The following is a 20,828-nucleotide window of genomic DNA, read 5'->3' as shown; positions in this document are numbered from 1 at the left end:
CAGCCTCCATCGGATTGGAGCTTTCACCTATCATTATTCTTTAATGGAGTAAAGGCATTAATCTCAAGTTCTTGAGTAGATCTGAGCTTCGTGAACGCGAATTTTTCAGATCTGGACTCGAATTCTCTGAGTTATGCTTACGGTTGACGAGATCTGAATTCTCCGAATTCTAAATCCGTCAGATCTGGCCGCAATCGAACAACTTGTTGTTGCGTAGATCTGAAGCCACTTCCGTCAAAGCAACAGAACTAAAATTCCTCCAGAATATGTCACAATCTTTCAGATCTGGATCCAACTCCCAAAGATCGAGTTTCGTCTTCACGAATTGGTCTGAATCCACGCGATATTGATCAATGATCAATCAATCTTCAACGATTCCCACAGACGGCGCCAATTGAAGACGCAAGTAATTCATTTCCATTTTCTATCTCTAGAATTCTTACACTTCAACAGAATCAATCTCTCTCCCCATTACTTCCCATATTTATAGGTATTTACAAACATTAATGGGTTGCTAGATCTGGTCCCGTTCCTCTGTGGGCTTTGGTCATCTTCGATGGGCTATTCGCGTTCGGCCCATATGGCAGTATTTCTTTATGGGCTGGACCCAGCTGCTCGGATCGGATGCCATGTTCGCGGGTCATATCCGGCCCATATTACTTCTGGCCTCCTCATTCACATATTAATGTGTTTGGTTATAAAGTCCTTCGGCTATTAAATAATTTCAAATTTACATAAATACCCTTATAATATTTACCTATATTATTAGGTTTGACACAATACTGAATTATATTAACAACCGTATTTTTTATCCAAAAAAATATTTGTAACACTTTAATGAACAATTAGGTAGAAAACTTCTACCACTAAAAATGTTAATTATTATTTTGATAATAAATTCCAAATGAAATATAATGTAAAGAGTGCATTATAATTCAACTCTAAATAAATCAATATATATACATTGATAAAAAATCAAATGATGATAAGTAGCAAGAAAGAGGATTAATATGTTATAATACACATTCATAATATTAAATTGATTGAAAAAATCATGTATTAAATATAGGAGAAAAATAAAATTATTTAAAAGGAAAATAAAAGATTCCAAGTATATCAATTTGGTAAAACAAATGAATTGTGCTATGATGCACAAAAAATCAAGTCTAACCTGAGTCCAAGTTTTACAAGTTATGAACGGTGTAAAGAATTTGTAGAAATTGAAAATTTTGAGAGAGATATGAAGGGTTGAAAGAGAGAAGCATGTATATATAGAGCTGTGCTATTAAGAGAACGGGAAACTTGTTGAATAGGAATGTCAATTCGAATTTTTTCATAAGAATTCTTAAACTTTCCAAATGAATTTTTAAATTACAATTCAAGAAAAAAAAAAAAAAAAAAAAAATCTTAAACTACAAAATATACCATCTTTATTAGTCCAAAGAAATTTTAGAGAGATAGAGATGAACTTATAGATCTAGGGCTATGGCAAATTGGGGAAGGAGAAACACTCAATTTCATTTTTCTACACTCTTAATCACCATGAAATTTAGCTTACATTCCATATTAATATATGAAATAAGAGAATAGTACGAATTCTTTGTGTACTTCTCCCCCAATTTCATAAATAAATATGATCGGTCTTAAAATTCTAAACTCTTAATTTTCTCCGGCAGAAATCCAACTACTAGAGGGCTGAGTAACTATCTGTTAGCGGAACTCCGACGAGAAAGAATAGCAAGTTTGAAATACTTCGTCATCCCTCAAGAGATCGCAGTATGAGATTCCTTTTGTAACCAAATGCCTTTGCAATTGTGGGCTGGGTAAGTATCTTCTGCAGCGAAACTCCTGCAACCAGAAAAAAGAGTAGGGTCAGGTGAAAGACTCTTTCCCATCTAGGACGTCGTCATTCCTATTTGCAAATAGCAGAGACGGAGCAGAGAAGAAAGGTTAATTTGGAAATATATTATAATTTGTAGGGTTAAAATTGTCATCACAATATTTATCACTTACCTGCCTCATTGGCTTCCCGAGAATGGGATTTCAGAAGCTTATTTTTGTGGCTTTCCTTGAACGGGCTTTCAAAGGTCTGGGTTTTAAAGAAGCCTGTTCAAAAATATTTGTCAAACACTCACTTTTTTAGTGGAATCACTTCCTAGGATTAGAAGCCCATTTTGGAGCTCCAGAAAGCCACGCCAAACAGGGCCTTAATTTTCATCGGACTTCCAAAAATATTTCTAAAATTTATACTTTCACCTTGAATTTTCACATCATGAAACTATTTTTTTAGTCATGCTACTTGGGCCTGCAATTTCAACTAAAATATTGGCCCAAATTCATCCAGAGGTTACGATCACTTCGGCCCAGCAGTTCCGTCAAAATATATATATATATTTTTCTTAAATTTATTATTATTATTATTATTATTTTCATTCCAAGAAAAACTCACTCACACAATTTTATTTTTTTATTTTTTTATTTTTGGGCTACAACCGGCTGGAACCCTTAAATCTAAACCTAAATTGTAAAACTATTGCAAATTTCAAGGTGTATCACATCTTGATGTACAATAACAGTGTTTTAAGACACCATTATCTCTGTCTTAAAATAAATGTCTCTTTTCAAAACTATAACTTACAAATTCTGAGTCATATACAGTTTCTCAAAAAAGACATTATTTTTTTAACAGAGGAAGTAATCAGCAGACGGAATCAGAAAGCTACACATCAAGGTCATAACAGTTTCTCAGAAGCAACATAAGAACAAGGCAGCACAAACAACAAAGCAAACTACGGCCCCAAAACCAGAAAACAGAAGAAATTCCATAAGGAGAAAACACAATGACCAAGAATTAAACCATCGCAGGAAGCACCAAAAAAGAGAATTTGCAAGCTTAACCTCCACAAAAAGCAACCCATCTTAAACCAATTCAACTGAATACAGGATCTCTTTGAATTTGGAGGAAACTTCCCAAGAGAAAAGACCCAAAGACTAACAGCATTGAAAATATTTTAAGTATCTGAACCAACATCCTTATGGTCATTAGAAAATTTCCTATCTTTCATCTCTTATCAAATATAATAGAAAGAAAGAGTTTCAAGTTTCAACAGAATAGCTTATAGACATTTCCCTTCAAATAATAAAGAGACCCATCTAATAATATGATATCCCAGGAATTAAGCTGAAGTTGAGCAAACAAAATCTTAAATTTAGAGTAGAGAAAATTCTTAAAAGAAAAAGGACAACTGAAAAAAAAGATGCTCATGATCTTCCAAATAAATTCTGCACGATATTGCACCATAACCAAGGAGTTTATCTAGTCTATATTGAATGGCAAGCCACAATCTGAAGGTGAACGTGGGCATGACCGTATTCCACAATCTGAAGGTGAACCAGGGCATGACCGTGTTCCCTGTTTGAGCGTTTTCTAATACAACTTTACTTATCATAAAAATTAAAAATAAAAATAAAAAAGGGCACATTGCTAGAGCACCACAAAAGATGAGAGCCCATATAACCTTGTTTAGAGGGGTTTCAAAAAAGACCGAGCATGAAATGTGGAAAAGGAACCTGCCGAAGGAATCCATTAGAAAGAATGAGGCTAAGAATATTAAAACTGCTACGATCGGGGAGATTACCGAGTAATGACAGAATGAGGGGATCAAGGAAGAGATATAGACCAATTCCAATTATCGATCCTAAGAATTTTTCACACCTTTGAATTCCGTGATAAGCCTGAAGATAAAATTTCAATCATCATAGTTCAGAATTTTTTTACTGAAAGGATAGAAAGGAGATTATAAAGTTCATGTACATTATTATTTTACCTTAATATATGGACTTTCTCAATCTTTGCAGACTACTTGTTCCCTCATGCTGTCAATCTCAAATTTGAAAATCAGGCTGGTAAGCTACAAATCAATTCAATTTAGGTTAAACAAAACTCTGCATCAGACAAACTTCTCTTTTTCTTTGCTAGTTAATAGTGTACAGGGAAAACTACAGTATCCCTTGAATATCATAGTATGAGCAACAAAGGTAATTTGACAATTGATGATAATAAAATAATATGAAACTGAGACTAACCCCACAGCAGAGATATATGAGCCTCTTGAAACCAAGACAGAAAATAAAAGGAGACACCATCCTAACCACCCAACTCTCCCCCGTATTAGGGAGAAAAGAAAAAACATATATATTTCCAAGCTGAATATGTTTATACCAATTAGAATTGTATAGCATCATTCATAACAAAAAGAGATCGCAAGATGAAGATTGTTAAAACAGACTTGTAGAGCATCATTCGTAGAAAAAAGAGATCACTAGATGAAGCTTGTTAAAACATACTTGTACAGCATCATTCATAGCAAATAGAGATCACTAGATGAAGCTTGTTAAAACAGACTTGTAGCATCATCGTAGCAAAAAAAGACAGCTACATGAAGCTTCTTAAAACAGTAACTTCACAAGTCTTGGAGCCCCTAGGAAACATAAATACTTTCTTGCAAACCCTGGAATCCTCATTGGAGGCATAAGTCACAAATTCCCTCAGAACTCTTGAATTCTTCAAGAAATACTTTGCCATTTGCATCCCATCTCTCCTCCCATGGAAACGTCCAATTCTAATTACCTTGAGATGAAACAACAAACAAGAAGGCACATTCACAGGCGCATACCAGCGGCATGTCTGGTTTTCCGTACCTAGATCTTGTAAAAGACCCTAATCAAAAAAGAAATATAAATAGTACCAAATGTCACATAATTACTCAAGTATTTCATTTCTTTTCCATCAAAATAAAGTCGTTTAAATCAAAACATTTAAGTGCTTTACCGCAAAGATTAGAGTTTCCAGTTGTGGCGAGCTCTCAAGAAAATCGAGTAGCATTTGCCATCCAATCCATCTATCTTCGAGATCCAAATAAATTAAATGGGGAAACTTTGGCAATGGATACCTGCGCAACCCAAAGGTCTTCATGCAAAAGGAAAACCCAAATTATTAGATATACAAATCATTAACAGCCACACCAATAAGAAGAATAAATAAATAAAGCCAACTAACCAGTACAGAAGAACCAGATAAATAAAGTCTCTGAACTTTAGATATTCCCTCAACAAATTTTGCTATAGAAAGTTCTAATAGAGATTGATCACGAACAGGGCTGCTTGTTTCCGGAATGCAGCTTAATAAATTAATCTTGGCGTTGACAATAGAATTTAAGTTATTTAGTGAATAGTCTACGGCTACATAATCATCGTAATCAAAGTGTTGAAGATTTGGTGTGTTAAGCACAACCTTGTACTTGCAATCAATAGTCAACTCCTCACCAGTCTCACAATATATAATCAACCTCTTGAGAGCAGGAGCAAAAATGTTAAACACAGTAATTTCTCCCCACAGGCATCCTTTTATAGACAAATCTTCAAGCAAAGGGCAGCTAGAAAACAACCTTTTAACAGATTCATCATCTGAGAATTCTATTGAATCAAGACACAGGATTTTAAGGTTGTGTAGACGAACCAATGTAGGAACATTACGTAAAAAAAAAAACCAACCAGTTCGAGTGATACCAGAGTAGTACAAGTAAAAAGCTCACTAGGACTAGGCATCTTGATATATTCCATATAGAAGAAAAGATGAAGTTCACGGACATTACGTGACAATGCAGCAACAATCCATGAATGAAGATGTGAATCATCGTATGTTTCATGACATTTCATATGGAATTTCTGCAAATCCGATACATGAAGTGTGAGAACTCTGTCGACTAAGTCTATGAAGCATACTTCGTCTGACCAGTAATTGTCTCTCCAATCATCAAAGTCGAGATTAGGTACGTATGTCCAGAGATGTTTCCATTTCGTGGACAAGACCGTAGTTTGCACCACAATTTTTGTTGGAAGGAAGGAGATGATGTGGCGGATGAGACTGCTGGGTAAGTTGCTAATCAAGTCTGCTTCACCTTCTTCAACAGGCTTTAGGAGCTTTGAATTTGAATCCATGAATGTTTGTATTTTGTGGGTTGTTTGTTGTTTCGCTGATTTTCTAAATTGACATCAGGTTGGAATTAGAAACGCGAAAATGGAGAAGAACCTTCGCGGCGGTGCAAGGACGGGGAAGGATTTGGGTTCCCAATTCCAAACAAGGGTTTCTATCATCGATTTTTTGGGAAAGTTGTTACACTACTTATTAAGTTCCTTGTTCTTTTTCTTTTTTTATTTCTTTTAGGAACAATAACTGCTATAAAATTTTATATTGAAAGGATAAAAATCTTCTCTTCTTTTTTTCAGTTAAGTTCAATTTTCAATTAATATCTACAGTAACATTTTTTCAATACTGGCTCATATAAATTAGGGTGAATTATATTAAACCCGTTGATTTGTAGCTTTTTTTTTTTTATCACCTATTACGAAAAATACTCCTACCAAGTCAAGAAAGTTTTATCCAATTCGTCCAATTATATATAAATATAAAATAATAATATTATATATAATACAGGTACATATATATAATTGATCGAATTGCATAACATTCCTGAATTGAGGGGGTATTTTAGTAAAAGCAACTCCCACAATTAGTTGAAAGAAATTGTTGAGAAAAAAAAAATAAAAAAATAATGAAAAATTACAACAAAACAGTGCAAGTCAGTATGCAATTCAGCTTATAAATTATCAGTTTATCACACACCTTTTTATCTCTGATTTGTGATTGGTATTAATTTATTTTGACAATAAAGAGAATATAGGAAAAATAACTTAAAAAATTCTAAATATTTGACAAATTAATGAAATGGCCTATTTGTACTGAAATTATCTTGACATCTTTGAAAAAGTTCCATTATTTCCTTTCATGTGTAATAAATTCTTGAACCATCAATGAATTATCTAAATTGTTTCCAATTCTTTTTCTACTTCAAATTTAAAAAGAAAATGTAAATTTCGAGATGTTAATTTGTATAAATTCAAGAATATGTTAGAAAATAAGGCATAAAAATAGTTTATTTTTTTTTTCTTGTAAATCTATTTTTTCAAACTAAATGAAATTTTAAAAGGCATAAAAAATAGTATGATTTTTTTCTCTTTTAAATCTATTTTTTTAAACTAATTGAAATATATTAATTTCAAAAAAAGATTTTTTTTTTTTTTTTTTTAATTAATACTCACACACATGTCTTCACTAAGACTCAAATCCCTAACCTTCCTTTAAATAATAGAAGTTTGATTTTCTTTTTGATTTGTTTGATTCAATCAAATTTCATATGATAGTTTCAATCAATGAATTATTTGTCTTTACTCTATAATTTATGTTTCAACTTTCAATTGTAAATTAATTTACTATATTGTGAGACTGAAAAAATAAATAAATAATAAAATAAAATAAAAATCTTTCAAGTGACCTGTGTTTCTGTACAAGTAAGAATCTCATTTCATTTTATAATATTTTTTTAAAAAAATGCTGTTCACAATGATTGAGTCTATATGTACAGTCAACTCAATCCACCACAAACTAGAGGATATTAAACTGTCACCCAAAGTTGACTATGGATAATATACTATAGATTAATTGTTTAGGACGCTAGAGCAGGGAATCCAAATTATTTTATTATATTTTATTTTCTTACAAATAGCTCATATCAAAATAGATTAATTGATTTTGAAATTAGTTACAAAGAAAGATTATTGTTTTGCTAGTTACCTAATTAAGCAAGATTACGGTTTTGTTTGATTACCTTACTTACTAAAAAAAATTTAAAATCATAAAATCACATTTTCCTTTTAAAACCATGCATAAACTCAAGTAAGATTAAAAAAATTTAAACTAACAAATTTTATCAAGTTAAACCCACTCATGATTAACTTGTGAAATATTAAATTTGACTTTACTACTTAATATTATATTAAAGTTTATGATTATTATTTTATAATTATAAAAACACCCCAATCTTCTTCTCAAGTTCTTTAAAAGTTAAATTTGACATAATATAATTTTTAATTAACATTTTTGTAAACACTTTCGCTATTTTTATAATTTTAAAATAATAATTTAAAATTTTAATTTAATATTAATTAATAATAAAATCAAATTTGACCTTTCATACCTAATAAGTTTATACACGATTTGAAAAGTAAAGGTAATTTTTTATTTTAAAAAAAGTATAATAATAAATAAATAAATAAAAACACCGTTTTGTTTTAAAAGAATATATATGTCGAGTCTCACAGAAGGCCAATACTTTTTTTTTTTTTCCTTTTCTTTTTCCTTTTAATTTAATATTTTTGATCACATCCTTCATTTAATTATTTTCCATTTTATATTTCAGTCGCTTGCTTCTTTCACTGAAAAGTGAGAGCCATTACAACCCTCCAACTCCTTTCAATTTCGTTTGGAGTACTTCATCACCTCCAACCAGGTCCAACTCCTTCCATGTGTATATATGTATATGTATCTATCTCTATACATCTATCATATACGATGTGTTTTGGTTGGCTAATCATAACATCTAGGTATTTTATTTCGTAGTTATATTGATAATTGAAAATCATTCAAAGGGTTTTTTTTATCATTGAGCGAAGACTGAATCGAATTTCACATAAATTTCTTCAATTCTGTAACCTCTTATGTTCATTGTGTTCTCATTATCTCAATTTGAATTATGGATTTGAACGACATTGCTTAACTTCATACAGTTCATTCTTCAAATTTATTAGGGAAGCTCATAAGAGGAATGATGTGGGCAATTATAAGGCGAAAAGTTGCTTCTGGTAGCTCGTCAGCTTCGGTCAGTCCAATACACTATAATAAATATATAATTATATGCTGTTCTGTACTCATACGTCGGCATGTGTATAGAATAGCTACTTCTCCTAAAATTATGATTTATTGCGTCTCTTTCAGGGCATACAACAGTCATTGGGGAGAATTCGACCGGCAATGATGACACCAGCGTCGCGGAGTTACATTGCTACTACCAGAGTCAACAAGGTAGTTTTTGGTATTATTTATTCCATATTTCAATGTCGTGCTGATAAATTTAGATTTTTGTTAATAGAAAATATTTTTGATCTGGGATGTCCTGACTTTTGTTTTTTGTTTTTGCCTATTAGTGAATTTTATACATGCTAACATATCCTGAAAGTTTTGCTGAGATGAAAGCAAATTTTGTGATATTTTACGTCGTTCTTCCTATATTTGGCTAAATTTATGACTTTGCCACCCAGTTGGTCCTTCTTAAAATCATGGCGATTTGATCTCTGAATCTCAGTTGGCTGTGGTGAGGTGCAATTTTTTTAAACTATTATCTGTTGGGAACTGGGGGAATTGTGAGAAGTACTCACGTGGAATATTCTGTAGAACTTGAAGTTTGCTAGCATTTCCAGGGAAGGTGGTCGAGCGTTCTCCATGTCTCATCTCCAGTGCCAATTCATTGGCATTCTTCTGATCCTTCTGGGCCTTAATGTTGTATAAAATTCTATATTCTTTTTGGAAATATTTTGGGGTAGTGAGGAGTCTAAAGATTTTTCATACTGCTTAACATTGTTTGAACTGAGTTTATGCTACCATCTCAACTCAACTAAACCTCATATCATCTCAACTCAACTGAGTTTATTTCATCATTTGATTCTGTCCGGATGCATATCTTTATTTACTCCATCAAACCATGTTAATTTAGTCTTTCTCTTCTCGTAGCATTACCATTAATAGCCATATCATTTTAGTTGGCTTCCCCTTATATTTCAGATGGTTCTACTTCCACTATCTCATGAATGTATTATTTCTAATTTTTATTTTTCTAGTCTTACCCATTTCAACATCTCCATTTTCACCATACTCATTTTAGGAGCACGTTGTTTTTTATTCGTCCAAATTATGTCCCAAATGGTTGGTCTACTAAATGTTGTATAGAATTTTACTTTCCGAATTTGGAGGTAAACATCAATCTTACAAGAATGTCTGAAGTGCTCTTCCACTTAAATCGTCCCATTTTAATTAAATGAGCTATATTTTCTCCAATCTGTCCCTCCCTGTGAATAATCAAGCATAGGTAACAAAATTTGGACAAAAATATAAATGTACAAAAATTATGCATAAATTTTTGTAGGCATGCTTTATTAACCCTCCTACTTATCATATTGTCTATAAGTTCCATGTCTTTACATATCAATATTATATTTTCTTTCACAAACTTAGGCCTAGTATTTTGGCCTAATCTCTTTACTGCACTTGACTAAAATAACATAAGAACCCTTTTCCACTTTTCACTGTAGCTAGCCGCTAATGAGACGTCCCTTGCCAATGTCTCAAAGCATGGAGAATGTCTAATATTTACTTGAATATTATTAACAGTCATGATCATAAGGGGTGTGAACTCTCCTTTTCTCAGGCTTGAGACTAGCTGCATAAAGATAAGACACGTGGACTTTCACTTAATTTAAAACTGTTAATCATCTCTATCACCTTTCACTAGAGGCCCCAAAATTCTCATAAAAAGGCACTTTATATGTTTACGAAGCATGGGTCACAATATTGAACAGTTAACTTAAACCAGATTCCTTCAATATGTTTGTTTATAGCCCATGTTTCCTCTGTTTCTCAGTGCTGTGTTAGATTTCCACTGTCTCAGTGCTCTGTTAGACTTCAAACTATAGTATGCTTGGTTGTCCTTCACCATAAAAATTACTTTGTTAAGGGCACTTGTGCAGACACCAATTCTTGGAAGAGGAGCAAAACTTGTGCAACACTTTCGTTTCCATGGTAAGTTGGATAAATTTTATGTTAGTCAATAATATTACATCCCTTCCCTTCTGGAAGAGTTAATATTTAATGTGAACTTTTTCCTCTTATGTTACTGATTCTTTTGTAATTTCCGTGATTACAGGTTGTGAAGTGAATTTGAAGCTTGTAAGGTTAGTAACACTTTCTGATTTCTTCTTTTGATTATTATTATTTTTTGTTGTTGTTTTTTCATTGATTTTTTTGGGTTTAATGCTGAAATGTTTGAATATCAAAGTTCTATGAGACATTAAACTCTTAGCGAAGATTAGGTTTCGAAACATATACCAATTTTTTAATAAACTAACCAGAAGAAGAGATTTTGGAAGAGAAGGAGAAGAGTTGTTCTAGTGCTTAAAGCATATGTTGTGATCTCGTGTTATATTAAGTTGTTAGTATTTTCTCTTACTTAAATATTTTTCTGGTTTACAGAGTATCATTTTTAACAAAAGATTTCCCCATCCAGATGCAGAGTAGATCATTCTCTTCAGACAATGGTGTGATATTTTCATGTCATTCCCAGTATTTTTACTGCTTTGAACATGTCTCTTAAACCTTTTTCATATATCCATTGACTCAAGTTCTCCTTTTCTCTAATGAAGGTGATCTTGTTGATGCTGTTGTGCCTTTTATGGGTGAATCTATTACTGATGGCACTCTAGCAAAGTTTTTGAAGAGTATGTTTCTCGACAAAGCTGATTGATTTCTTCTGAAATGTTCCATTTTTGTGCTTGTAAAGTTGTGTATGATAGATTTTGTGCTCATTAAATCTCCTTGGGACTCATTCTGTGACATATTGGGTGCAGACCCTGGTGATCATGTACAAATTGATGAACCAATTGCCCAAGTTGAAACTGATAAGGTACTCTCTGGAAAGTGTCTTTAATTTAGATGTCCTGTTTCTGGACCATTGATGAATATCATGATCAGGATTGAATGGTTTTCATATGCTTCAATCAGGTGACAATTGATGTTGCAAGCCCTGAATCTGGTATCATCCAAAAGGTAGAGTTTTAGTGGGGACTAAATCATTACATACAGATTTAAAAGTTCATTTTCATTCCACCTTGCTTCCTCCTAGTAACCCATATGTTTCCAAATATATAATGTTTGCCCATATAATATTTGTTAGTTTGTGGCCAAAGAAGGTGATACTGTGGAACCAGGAACAAAGATAGCTGTCATTTCAAGGTCTGCTGAAGCTGTGACACATGTAGCTCCATCAGAGAAGGCTCCTAGCAAGGCGGCATCTGTGCCAGCTCCTGCAGAAAAGGAGGTGGACAAGCTGATGCCCAAAGCAGAAACTTCTCTATCCAAGGAGACACCTAAGGGAAAACCCAAAACACCTTCTCCACCACCTAAACCCAGGGCCACGGAACCTCAACTTCCCCCAAAGGAAAGGGAACGAAGAGTAAGTATTATGATTCTAATAATTTACTAAATAATAAACTCCGGGGAGTAGGAATGATACCATTTCTGTTTCTCCTTTTTTCTTATTCTTTTTTATTTATTGCAATTTATTCTTCTTCCAGGTTCCGATGACAAGACTCAGGAAACGTGTGGCAACACGTTTGAAAGACTCACAAAATACTTTTGCAATGTTGACTACATTCAATGAAGTTGATATGTAAGTTATTTGTTTTATCAACCTAGAATGTCAATTTATGTGGTTGCCAGTCATTAATGAACTACTAGATCTTTCTTGTGGTCCATTTAATATCTCCCAGTGTTTTGAAGTTCCATCTATATATTATTTTGAGATATGCAATGTGATAATTTTTTGCATGATTCAACAAAAATTTTGGCTTTCATCTTATATAGTGTATATGCTCTTTTTCACCATAAACTTTTAAATTGTTATTGACTTATTGGCTCATTTTTCCTTTGGTGTGATGTTCTTAAATTCTTATTTAATTTAGGACTAATTTGATGAAGCTCCGTTCTGAATACAAAGATGCCTTTTTAGAGAAGCATGGAGTCAAGTTAGGACTTATGTCCGGATTTGTCAAAGTATGTCTCATCTTTTTTATTATTCTACGCCTTACATAAACAGTTGGACACATGCATTTGTGCTTGCATGTTGGTGCACCTATTTTTCATTTTTTCAATCACGACTCGTTAATTTGTTTCAGGCTGCTGTTAGTGGGCTTCAGAATCAGCCAATCATTAATGCTGTCATTGATGGGGATGACATCATTTATAGAGATTGCGTTGATATTAGTATTGCTGTTGGTACACCAAAGGTCAGTAGCTAATCCAGTTGTTTTAAATGCCTCATGACTGATGATGGGACATTAAGGTGTCCATGATAATTGAAGTAATCCATTGTGATTTTTAATGTTGTTCAAACATACAGTTTGGTAGTATTATGGAGATGTCACCATATTCACCATATTTGCTAAGAATGATGTATATTTTTCTATTTGCACCACTAGTTAATAAAATGTGACAATGTAGTTTAATTGTTATGGTAGGTGAGAGTATTGGAAAGACAAAATTTATATCTGTTTTTTTCAATGGTTCATGGTATAACAATCTTATCTCTATGTTTGCCAAAATTTTAACTATTTGCTAAGTTATGTATTTTTTATTTTTTCATTCTTTTTTCCTGCAACTAGAAGAAAACATTATTTACTAGTTTCACGTGATACTTGCAATTAAAAGTATCCATAGTTGGTTTTTGCCTGACATTGTAAAGAAAAGTAATGACTTGGTCAATCAAACAATGAATATTGTTTGTACCATGTGCTAATTACATTTTCTGTGATATATATAGTTAGTAATAAAATAAAATAGAAACTTCATTTTCTGTAGATTTCTCTCTCTCTTTCTCTCTCTCTCTCTCTCTCTCTCTCTCTCTCATATAGGGAGTAAACAAGCCAGAATGAGGGCTAAATATAGTGTTCAAACTCCCAAGGGGACTTAAAGTCATTCATAATTGATCACCAGCAACGCGACTTAAGCTAGCCAGCTGGCATCTTAATCATGTGTTCCATGTTTCCCGCAGTTAGAGCTTACTAGAATCTGTAAGAAATGGTGCTTACCAAAATTAGAGTAATAATACTAATATTAATGATGATGATAACCTACAAGAAAGACACAACTCTGGATATATATTTTGTGTTTCCTTCACACTACCTCTTTATTTTGATTCTTTGACATAATAATTGTCAACATTTTCATACCAGTTAACTGAATTCTTTTGTGTTTGTCATATTTCTACAATTTTTTTACAGTTTAACTAAAAACTAAATGTTTTTTTTATGACAGTTTTTCACCATTATTATTATTGTTATTTAACCTTGGCAAGAAACTCACACACCCACACTTCGCCTCTATGAGGACATGAACCCAAACCTTTCACTTTGGTGGTATATTATTATTAGGGTAAATTACACTTACCTCCCTTGGGGTTTGGACAAATTTCACATGGGTGGAGCGTTTGAGGTTTATTACTCTGACCTCCCTTAAGACTATAAAAAGTCAATTATACCCTTATATGTAATATATTTTTATAATACAAAATACATTATAAAATCTAAAAAAAATCAAATTTCTATCTCATATCTCTTATTACTTTCTCTCTCCTCTCCACCACCGTTATCCCCTCCTAAAAAAAATATTGTAAATAAAAAATATTAATAATAAGTGTAAGGGCAACTTGGTCATTTTATGAATTTTTTTTTACAAGTTTTGATGGAGGGGGGGTGGCTGAGCATACACCCAAACCTCAAGGGAGATCAAAGTAATAAATCTGAAACGCTCCACTTGTGTGAGATTTGCCCAAACCTCAGGGAGGTTAGTGTAATTTGCCCTTATTATTATTATTATTATTTTTTTTTGGGGGGGGGGGGGGGGGGGGGGGAATATTTTTTGAAGTGATTATTTTGGTGTGTGGTCTAATACATTTATATATTGACAGATCTTTTATAGAAAATTAAGTTTACTGCATTGTTCAATATTCTATATCGCCTTGCATTATTTGATTGTGGGGAGACCCCTACTAGCATTTTTGGCTCTTGGAGATGTCTCTTTTATAAACCAACTTTTCATGGTTGTTAATTTGTTATGTCTTATTTTTTTTTTGGTTCCCTGTGTAGCAATCTCAGTTCCTGGTCTAGAGTGGGCGTGTAATGGGAGTTTTGGAATGGGGACGTGGTGCATTTTTTTGTTGTTTTTCCTCTCTCTCTCTCTCTCTCTCTCTCTCTCTCTTTAACACAATCAGCAGCATTTCCTCTTTGTGTTTCCTGTATGATTCTCATATTGTTGTGTTGACATTTGGAGCTGCTATTGACTTTACATCAAGTTTGCTTTTTTCTCTTCATTAGTATATACCTTTGAGTCTCTTCCTCTGTGTTTCTTCTCCAAGGGTCTTGTTGTCCCGGTTATTCGCAATGCTGACGGAATGAACTTTGCTGAGATAGAGAAGGAGATCAACACCCTTGCAAAGAAGGCAAATGATGGCTCTATATCAATTGACGAGATGGCTGGCGGGTCATTCACAATATCAAATGGCGGTGTTTATGGAAGCCTATTAAGTACCCCGATCATTAATCCACCACAGGTATGATGTTGTACAGACCTGTATTTCTTCTTTCCTGTTATGTGACCTTGTGCAAATACTGAACGAATACACTTTTCTGCCGGATTATTTTATGAACTTCTTAGCACACTTTTTACATATTTGGGACTCATTGATCTAATTGATCTAAAGTTCGCAAGTTGGTACTGGAAAAACTAGGTTTCAAAAATTATTCTAGGAACTTAAACTACAGTCCCATGTGGCCAAGAAGATTGATCTATGTAGTTGATAAAATTTCCATAATTGAAGGAGAATGTCTTTGTCACTGATAAGAGTGCATGCACATATAAATAATTTATTTATATGTGTACAAGGACACACACACACACACGTATGCTGGTTGCTTGCCTGGAATGACTAGTTCTGCAGGTGTGCATGTGTTTTTTGTTTTATTTTGCAGATATCCAATAATGTTGCATGTGACATTACAATTACAATGATACATGTCATCCAACAGTTCCAGTGCCTTGACAGGGATTTTATGTTTCCATTTGAAAAAACTGCGTTTATTAGTTTTTTATTTTTTTCTTTCAGTCGGCAATCCTGGGCATGCATTCCATAGTGAACCGTCCAATGGTTGTTCAGGGTGAAGTTGCGTCAAGGCCAATGATGTACATTGCACTAACTTATGACCATAGGCTGATTGATGGAAGAGAGGCTGTCTTCTTCTTGCGCCGCATCAAAGATGTTGTGGAGGACCCTCGGAGGCTGCTTCTTGACATATGAAGACTGCAGAGTCAACTTCACCATTTTTCTTGTTGGTAATCTTGAAATTTGGTATACTCGGTTTTGCTCAAGATGCATAATGTTTATATCCTAAAGTTAGAACTTAATGAGGTTATGTTGTCCAGCATTAAGTGGTTCGGTTGTTACCCACAGTGATCGAGTTTTCGGATGAGAGTTAACTGATTACTGCATACTTCCCTAATATGACAACAAGGGTTCTAGTCTGTGTTCTGTTCGGAAGCCAGAGGGCACTTGAATGAAAAATGAATCATCGGTGGTTCGAGTTTGTTTAGTGGCAGTAAGGCCCTCAAAGAAAAATGAATGATTTGGTTGCTGATATGAATTTTTCGGTACGGTTCTTAAAGAAAACCTGTTTACCACCCGCATTTCATGAATTATGGACTTAAATCAAGTTATTAAGAATTTGTTTCTGCTTGAAGTTAAGTTCTGTTTTACAGTAAACTGTATAACGCCTGTGAAGCCTGGGATTGAAGCAATAATTGTATGAAGAAATACGAAGTTAGGGCATGGACTATGGAGTGAAATTTTGTAACATTCCTTTGATTGTGAAGAGGTTAAAATTAAGCTTTGTGAAAAATGAGGAAAATTTTGAATTTCAAAACTTCCACTATTACCAGTTTTGACGAGTGATTTGTAAGTTAAATGGAGAGAACTTTGAAAGATCTTTCCATATATTTCCTTGATGTACTGATTTTATTGTTTTCATGTTCTTTAAAAGAACATTTTTCCAAAGCAGTAATAGTGTTTGAATCTGACCATTTTTCCAAACCAGTAGTAGTGTCTGAATCTGACCTTGTGATTTGTTTTAAATTGTCTTCCAGCTCGTGTTATTGGTGTTCTAGGATCACTGAACACCACCAACTCTAATGATATGATTCTGCATTTGATGCTTGTACAATTTTATGATTTAGCCCTGCTGTTTAAAATAACTGTACGCTTTTTGGGATTGGATCAAAATTATCTGTCTATAGTCATATTATCTTATATCACTGTCTCATCACGAGCCCACCTCCAAGGAGAATAGCAACTCCACAAGCAGGGATTAACGTACTTGCTTGGTGTGAACTGTACTACTCCTGCATAAGCAGGATTAACTGGAGCTTTCGCCAAACCGTGGCGCACACTGGCCCACCCACAGCAGAAAATATTGTCCTCTTTTAACGCCTGCCAAGAGTCGAAACCCGACCTGGTTAGGCCACTGGAACGAGTATGTATAATACTTTACCTTCACTTTTTTCATATAACGTGGGATCATAACACCCGTCAGTGTGATAGATCACTTAGTGTCTCACATCCATATACGTCACACCCGTCCATGTAAGTTGTCACATTCATGGCCGGGGCTCACAAAATTCCAAGTTTCAAATTTCTTATGCTTTGTAAGTTTATCAATCTCAACAGCTTGGTGATACGGTACTGGATATAATTTTTTTTTGGGTACAAAGTACTTTCAATGACGACCCATCATGTAAATTTCCTCACAATTTAAACGTTGGCACTTGCTTTGCAAGATCCATACGTCATGAATTGACAGTGATTTTGAACCCTACTTTCTGTTTCCATATTCAGTCTAAGGCTCAATATTCTAATGCCATTTGAGTGATATCTCAAAATTGTTCAGTGTTAGTAATATTGCTACATATTGTCTTATCAAATTACATCCTCATATCAACCCCCTAAATTTCGAGTTGCCTAGCACAACCAAAATAAGCCAGTTACTTCAGAAAAATGAACATAGGTAAGGGTTCAATTCAACAAATTGAACTTAATTTATTGCAACCGATCATTGTAACAAACTATTAATTATTCTGAGGGGTGGATTATGAAGTGTTGTAAGAGCATTCGGCGCGGCACTCTCTTTAGAGTATATCTGTGTCAGTTAGGAGAGAGAAGTGGACGGTATGGTGAGAGAAGTGGAGTATCTGTCTTGTGGGACCGACAACCATTATCTAAGCCCTTGTCCACAGATAGAGCTGCCTTTGGAGAACACTCTATTTTTTTTTTCCTATGTTTAATCAATCTGAAGGGAAAAAAGCAAAAGGCAGCAACGGTAATAAAAATAAAACGGTTACTTCCAAACGTTCCATTAAATTCAAACGGTAATAAAAATAAAACGGTTATATTTTTTGGCTATAAATACTAAATTTCATCTTCAATAATTTTCATCTTCAATAATTCTCTCTCAATATTTTTTTTTAACAGTCATCTATATGGATCCTCAACCTCCATTCTATAACCCCCATCTCGACCAATCTCATAATTCCGAATTACCACCGCAATCCAATTATAATGTGGATTCTTCAATTTTTTTTCAATCTGAAAATCCATCTCAACCCCAATACTCTTATTTCTCATTCCAACCTACTCAATACCAACCCGTACCACATCCCCAATTCAAACCTCATTACCAATTACAACCTTGTCAATACCAACCATCTCAATCCCAATCATCTCAGTTCTAACCACCTCACTCCCAACCTTCTCAGTCCCAACATTCTCAATCCCAACCATCTGAATCCAACGTAATTCTAGGTGTTTGAAAACAAATTGGTCCATTGAAGAAGATGAAGCATTATGCAAAGCATGGGTTAACATTGGGGAAGATCCAATAACGGGTTCGAATGAGAAACAAATCACGTATTGGGGACAAGTTCGTGAAAATTTTATTCGGCAACCAGGGGGCATGACGTCCCGAAATGTACCAGGTTTGCAAAATCGTTTCTCACACATTAAAGCAAAAATGGGAAAAATTTTTGGATATTACAAACAGATCCAACATCATACTCCCAGTGGCTTCAACGCTGAAGATGCAGTAAGTTTTTACTTTTTAAATTTTAAAATTTTTTTTTTTTATTCGCAATCTAACTAATTTCATTTATTTTTTATTTTTTATAGCTCATTGAAGCAAGAAATTTATTTAAAACGTCAGAAAATGAGCCATTTAAGTTGGACCACTGTTGGTGTATTTTAAAGAATTCGTCAAAATGGAATTTGACTTCCAACAGCAATGACAAAGGGAAACACAAAAGAGCAGTGGAGATCGATATGAATGAGCCTGGGGATTGGTCAGAAACTGTTCAACCTCATTCGTCAACAGTTCAAACCAATCCATCTACTCCGTCAACACCTGGAATATCAACACCAGGTTCAGTAAACCTTGGCGACGACGATTCGCCTGTAATTAGTGTTGAAAGTTCGCATGGCATTGTACGATCTCCTGGACGAAAAGCATCTAAGAAGGGTTGCAAAAAAAATAAAGAGGAGGTACAACATAACTTATTTCTAGAACAATTTAAAGATTTTACCCATCAAAGTAAGTTGATGAATGCCTTGGCAGTCGAATCTCAAAAAATGAAATTGAAAGCTACATTCGATTTAGGCTTGGAGAAAGAGCATACAAAAAGAATGGAGATTGAAGTGCAAAAAGAAATGAAAAAGTTGGAATTTGAGCAGAAGCAACTTGATTTTGAAAGAGAAATGATGCTTAAAAATCCAAATGATGCTCCAACAGCAGCAACAAAAGCATGGATCATTTATCAACAAAATGAAATTTATGCACGTTTCAGTAAAAGGGGTAGTTTGTGAAGCTATGTAGTGTAATTTTCTTTTTCTACCTATGGGAAGATAATGTAATGTAATTTTCTTTTTCTATCTGTGGGAAGTTAATGTAATGTAATTTTCTTTTTTCTATCTATGGGAAGTTAATGTAATTTTTATTTATATATGTAATGGATATTTCTTTAAATCATAATTTCTTTAAATTTCTTAATAAATCTAATCGAAACAAATAATTTTTAAAATATTGTTTATTCATCAGCAATATGAAAATTACATTTTATTCTACTACAACAAATTTAAACATCTTCATTACCAAATTGATTCCACAAATGTTCCATGAGATCTATCCTAAGATCGGCATTGTCTGATCTATTACGAATCCTACTTAGGCGAGAGGAAATGTGTGCCGCCAACATTGATGGGTTTCGAATGTAATGTGGAAGGGAGATTGGGTCATCTGTCAGAGGTGTCCATTGCAAAATGTGTTGGCCCTCGTCTTCAATGATTATATTGTGTAATATGATGTACGTTCTCATTATCTTGTTTAGATCTTATGTATTCCAATAAAGTACCGGTTAATGCGTTATAGCCCACCTCATTTGCAACACGCCGAACGCCTGTTCTATATCCTTCCTAACAGCTTCTTGTTTGTTAGCAAATAATTTCTTTTGACTGTTGTTGGGTGCGGGATGGTCTGCATCAAAGTTGCCCACTTGGGATATATACCATCAGATAGGTAATACCCCATTGTACGCCGATGCCCATTCACCACGTAATTAACTGGAGGCATTAAACCATTGATCATGCTCTTGAATACTGGGGAATGGTCTAGAACATCCAAGTCATTATGTGAACCAGCCATACTAAAGAAAGTATGCCAGATCCACAGATTTTTCGATGCAACAGCCTCCAATATGAGGGTAGGTTTATGGCTTCTTCCCGTGTGCGTGCCATGCCATGCTATGGGGTAGTTCTTCCATTCCTAATGCATACAATCTATAGAGCCAAGCATACCTGGAAAACCTCTCTCTTCCCCTTCTCGAAGCAGACATGCAATGTCGTCTGCATTTGGTGAGCGTTGGTACTGCTCCGCATATACAGCAATTATAGCATCACAAAACCTCTTCAAGCTTTCAATCGCAATGCGCTTAGAAATCTTTATATACTCGTCAC

General features: G+C 34.0%; 2 protein-coding genes across 5 annotated transcripts; one reads left to right on the top strand and one right to left on the bottom strand.

Annotated features, from left to right (window-relative positions):
* Positions 1–1,386: 1,386 nt before the first annotated feature.
* LOC132282044 (F-box/LRR-repeat protein At4g14103-like) lies at positions 1,387–6,000 on the bottom strand. Its single transcript, XM_059783678.1, has 5 exons — positions 5,655–6,000; positions 5,060–5,589; positions 4,832–4,969; positions 4,511–4,720; positions 1,387–1,848 (listed from the first exon to the last, which is right to left on the bottom strand). The coding sequence occupies exons 1-5, from the start codon at positions 5,998–6,000 to the stop codon at positions 1,711–1,713; spliced, it is 1,362 nt and encodes a 453-aa protein (XP_059639661.1). The 3' UTR covers positions 1,387–1,710.
* A 2,277-nt stretch (positions 6,001–8,277) lies between these two features.
* Positions 8,278–16,849, top strand: LOC132267226 (dihydrolipoyllysine-residue succinyltransferase component of 2-oxoglutarate dehydrogenase complex 1, mitochondrial-like). Of its 4 annotated transcripts, none has more exons than XM_059768327.1 (15): positions 8,278–8,408; positions 8,707–8,777; positions 8,894–8,980; positions 10,699–10,750; positions 10,875–10,902; positions 11,201–11,265; positions 11,371–11,445; positions 11,575–11,630; positions 11,729–11,773; positions 11,901–12,179; positions 12,301–12,395; positions 12,688–12,778; positions 12,901–13,011; positions 15,138–15,332; positions 15,885–16,849. In XM_059768327.1, the coding sequence occupies exons 2-15, from the start codon at positions 8,724–8,726 to the stop codon at positions 16,074–16,076; spliced, it is 1,425 nt and encodes a 474-aa protein (XP_059624310.1). In that variant the 5' UTR covers positions 8,278–8,408; positions 8,707–8,723; the 3' UTR covers positions 16,077–16,849. The 4 variants fall into 4 exon arrangements, with proteins under 4 accessions (XP_059624310.1, XP_059624316.1, XP_059624322.1 ...); XM_059768333.1 differs by lacking the exon at positions 8,278–8,408 and adding an exon at positions 8,428–8,502; XM_059768339.1 differs by lacking the exons at positions 8,278–8,408; positions 8,707–8,777 and having other exon boundaries at positions 10,686–10,750.
* Positions 16,850–20,828: the final 3,979 nt, after the last annotated feature.

The sequence above is a fragment of the Cornus florida genome, unplaced genomic scaffold (assembly GCF_030987335.1).
Source record: "Cornus florida cultivar Cherokee Brave unplaced genomic scaffold, ASM3098733v1 CherokeeBrave_3.0.0_Hap2_Chr01, whole genome shotgun sequence".
Classification (NCBI taxonomy): domain Eukaryota; kingdom Viridiplantae; phylum Streptophyta; class Magnoliopsida; order Cornales; family Cornaceae; genus Cornus; species Cornus florida.
The sequence above is the reverse complement of the archived record's forward strand: the minus strand, read 5'-3'. Positions and strand labels throughout refer to the sequence as shown.

Excerpts from the sequence above, each read along its gene's own strand:
- LOC132282044 (XM_059783678.1), bottom strand. The coding sequence starts at position 6,000 with ATGGATTCAAATTCAAAGCTCCTAAAGCCTGTTGAAGAAGGTGAAGCA. Across the intron at positions 4,721-4,831 it reads TGGAAACTCTAATCTTTGCG|GGTCTTTTACAAGATCTAGG; the intron begins GTAAAGCACTTA and ends TTTTTTGATTAG. Across the intron at positions 1,849-4,510 it reads CCTCCAATGAGGATTCCAGG|GAGTTTCGCTGCAGAAGATA; the intron begins GTTTGCAAGAAA and ends TTCTGGTTGCAG.
- LOC132267226 (XM_059768327.1), top strand. The coding sequence starts at position 8,724 with ATGATGTGGGCAATTATAAGGCGAAAAGTTGCTTCTGGTAGCTCGTCA. Across the intron at positions 10,903-11,200 it reads GTGAATTTGAAGCTTGTAAG|AGTATCATTTTTAACAAAAG; the intron begins GTTAGTAACACT and ends TCTGGTTTACAG. Across the intron at positions 11,774-11,900 it reads AATCTGGTATCATCCAAAAG|TTTGTGGCCAAAGAAGGTGA; the intron begins GTAGAGTTTTAG and ends AATATTTGTTAG.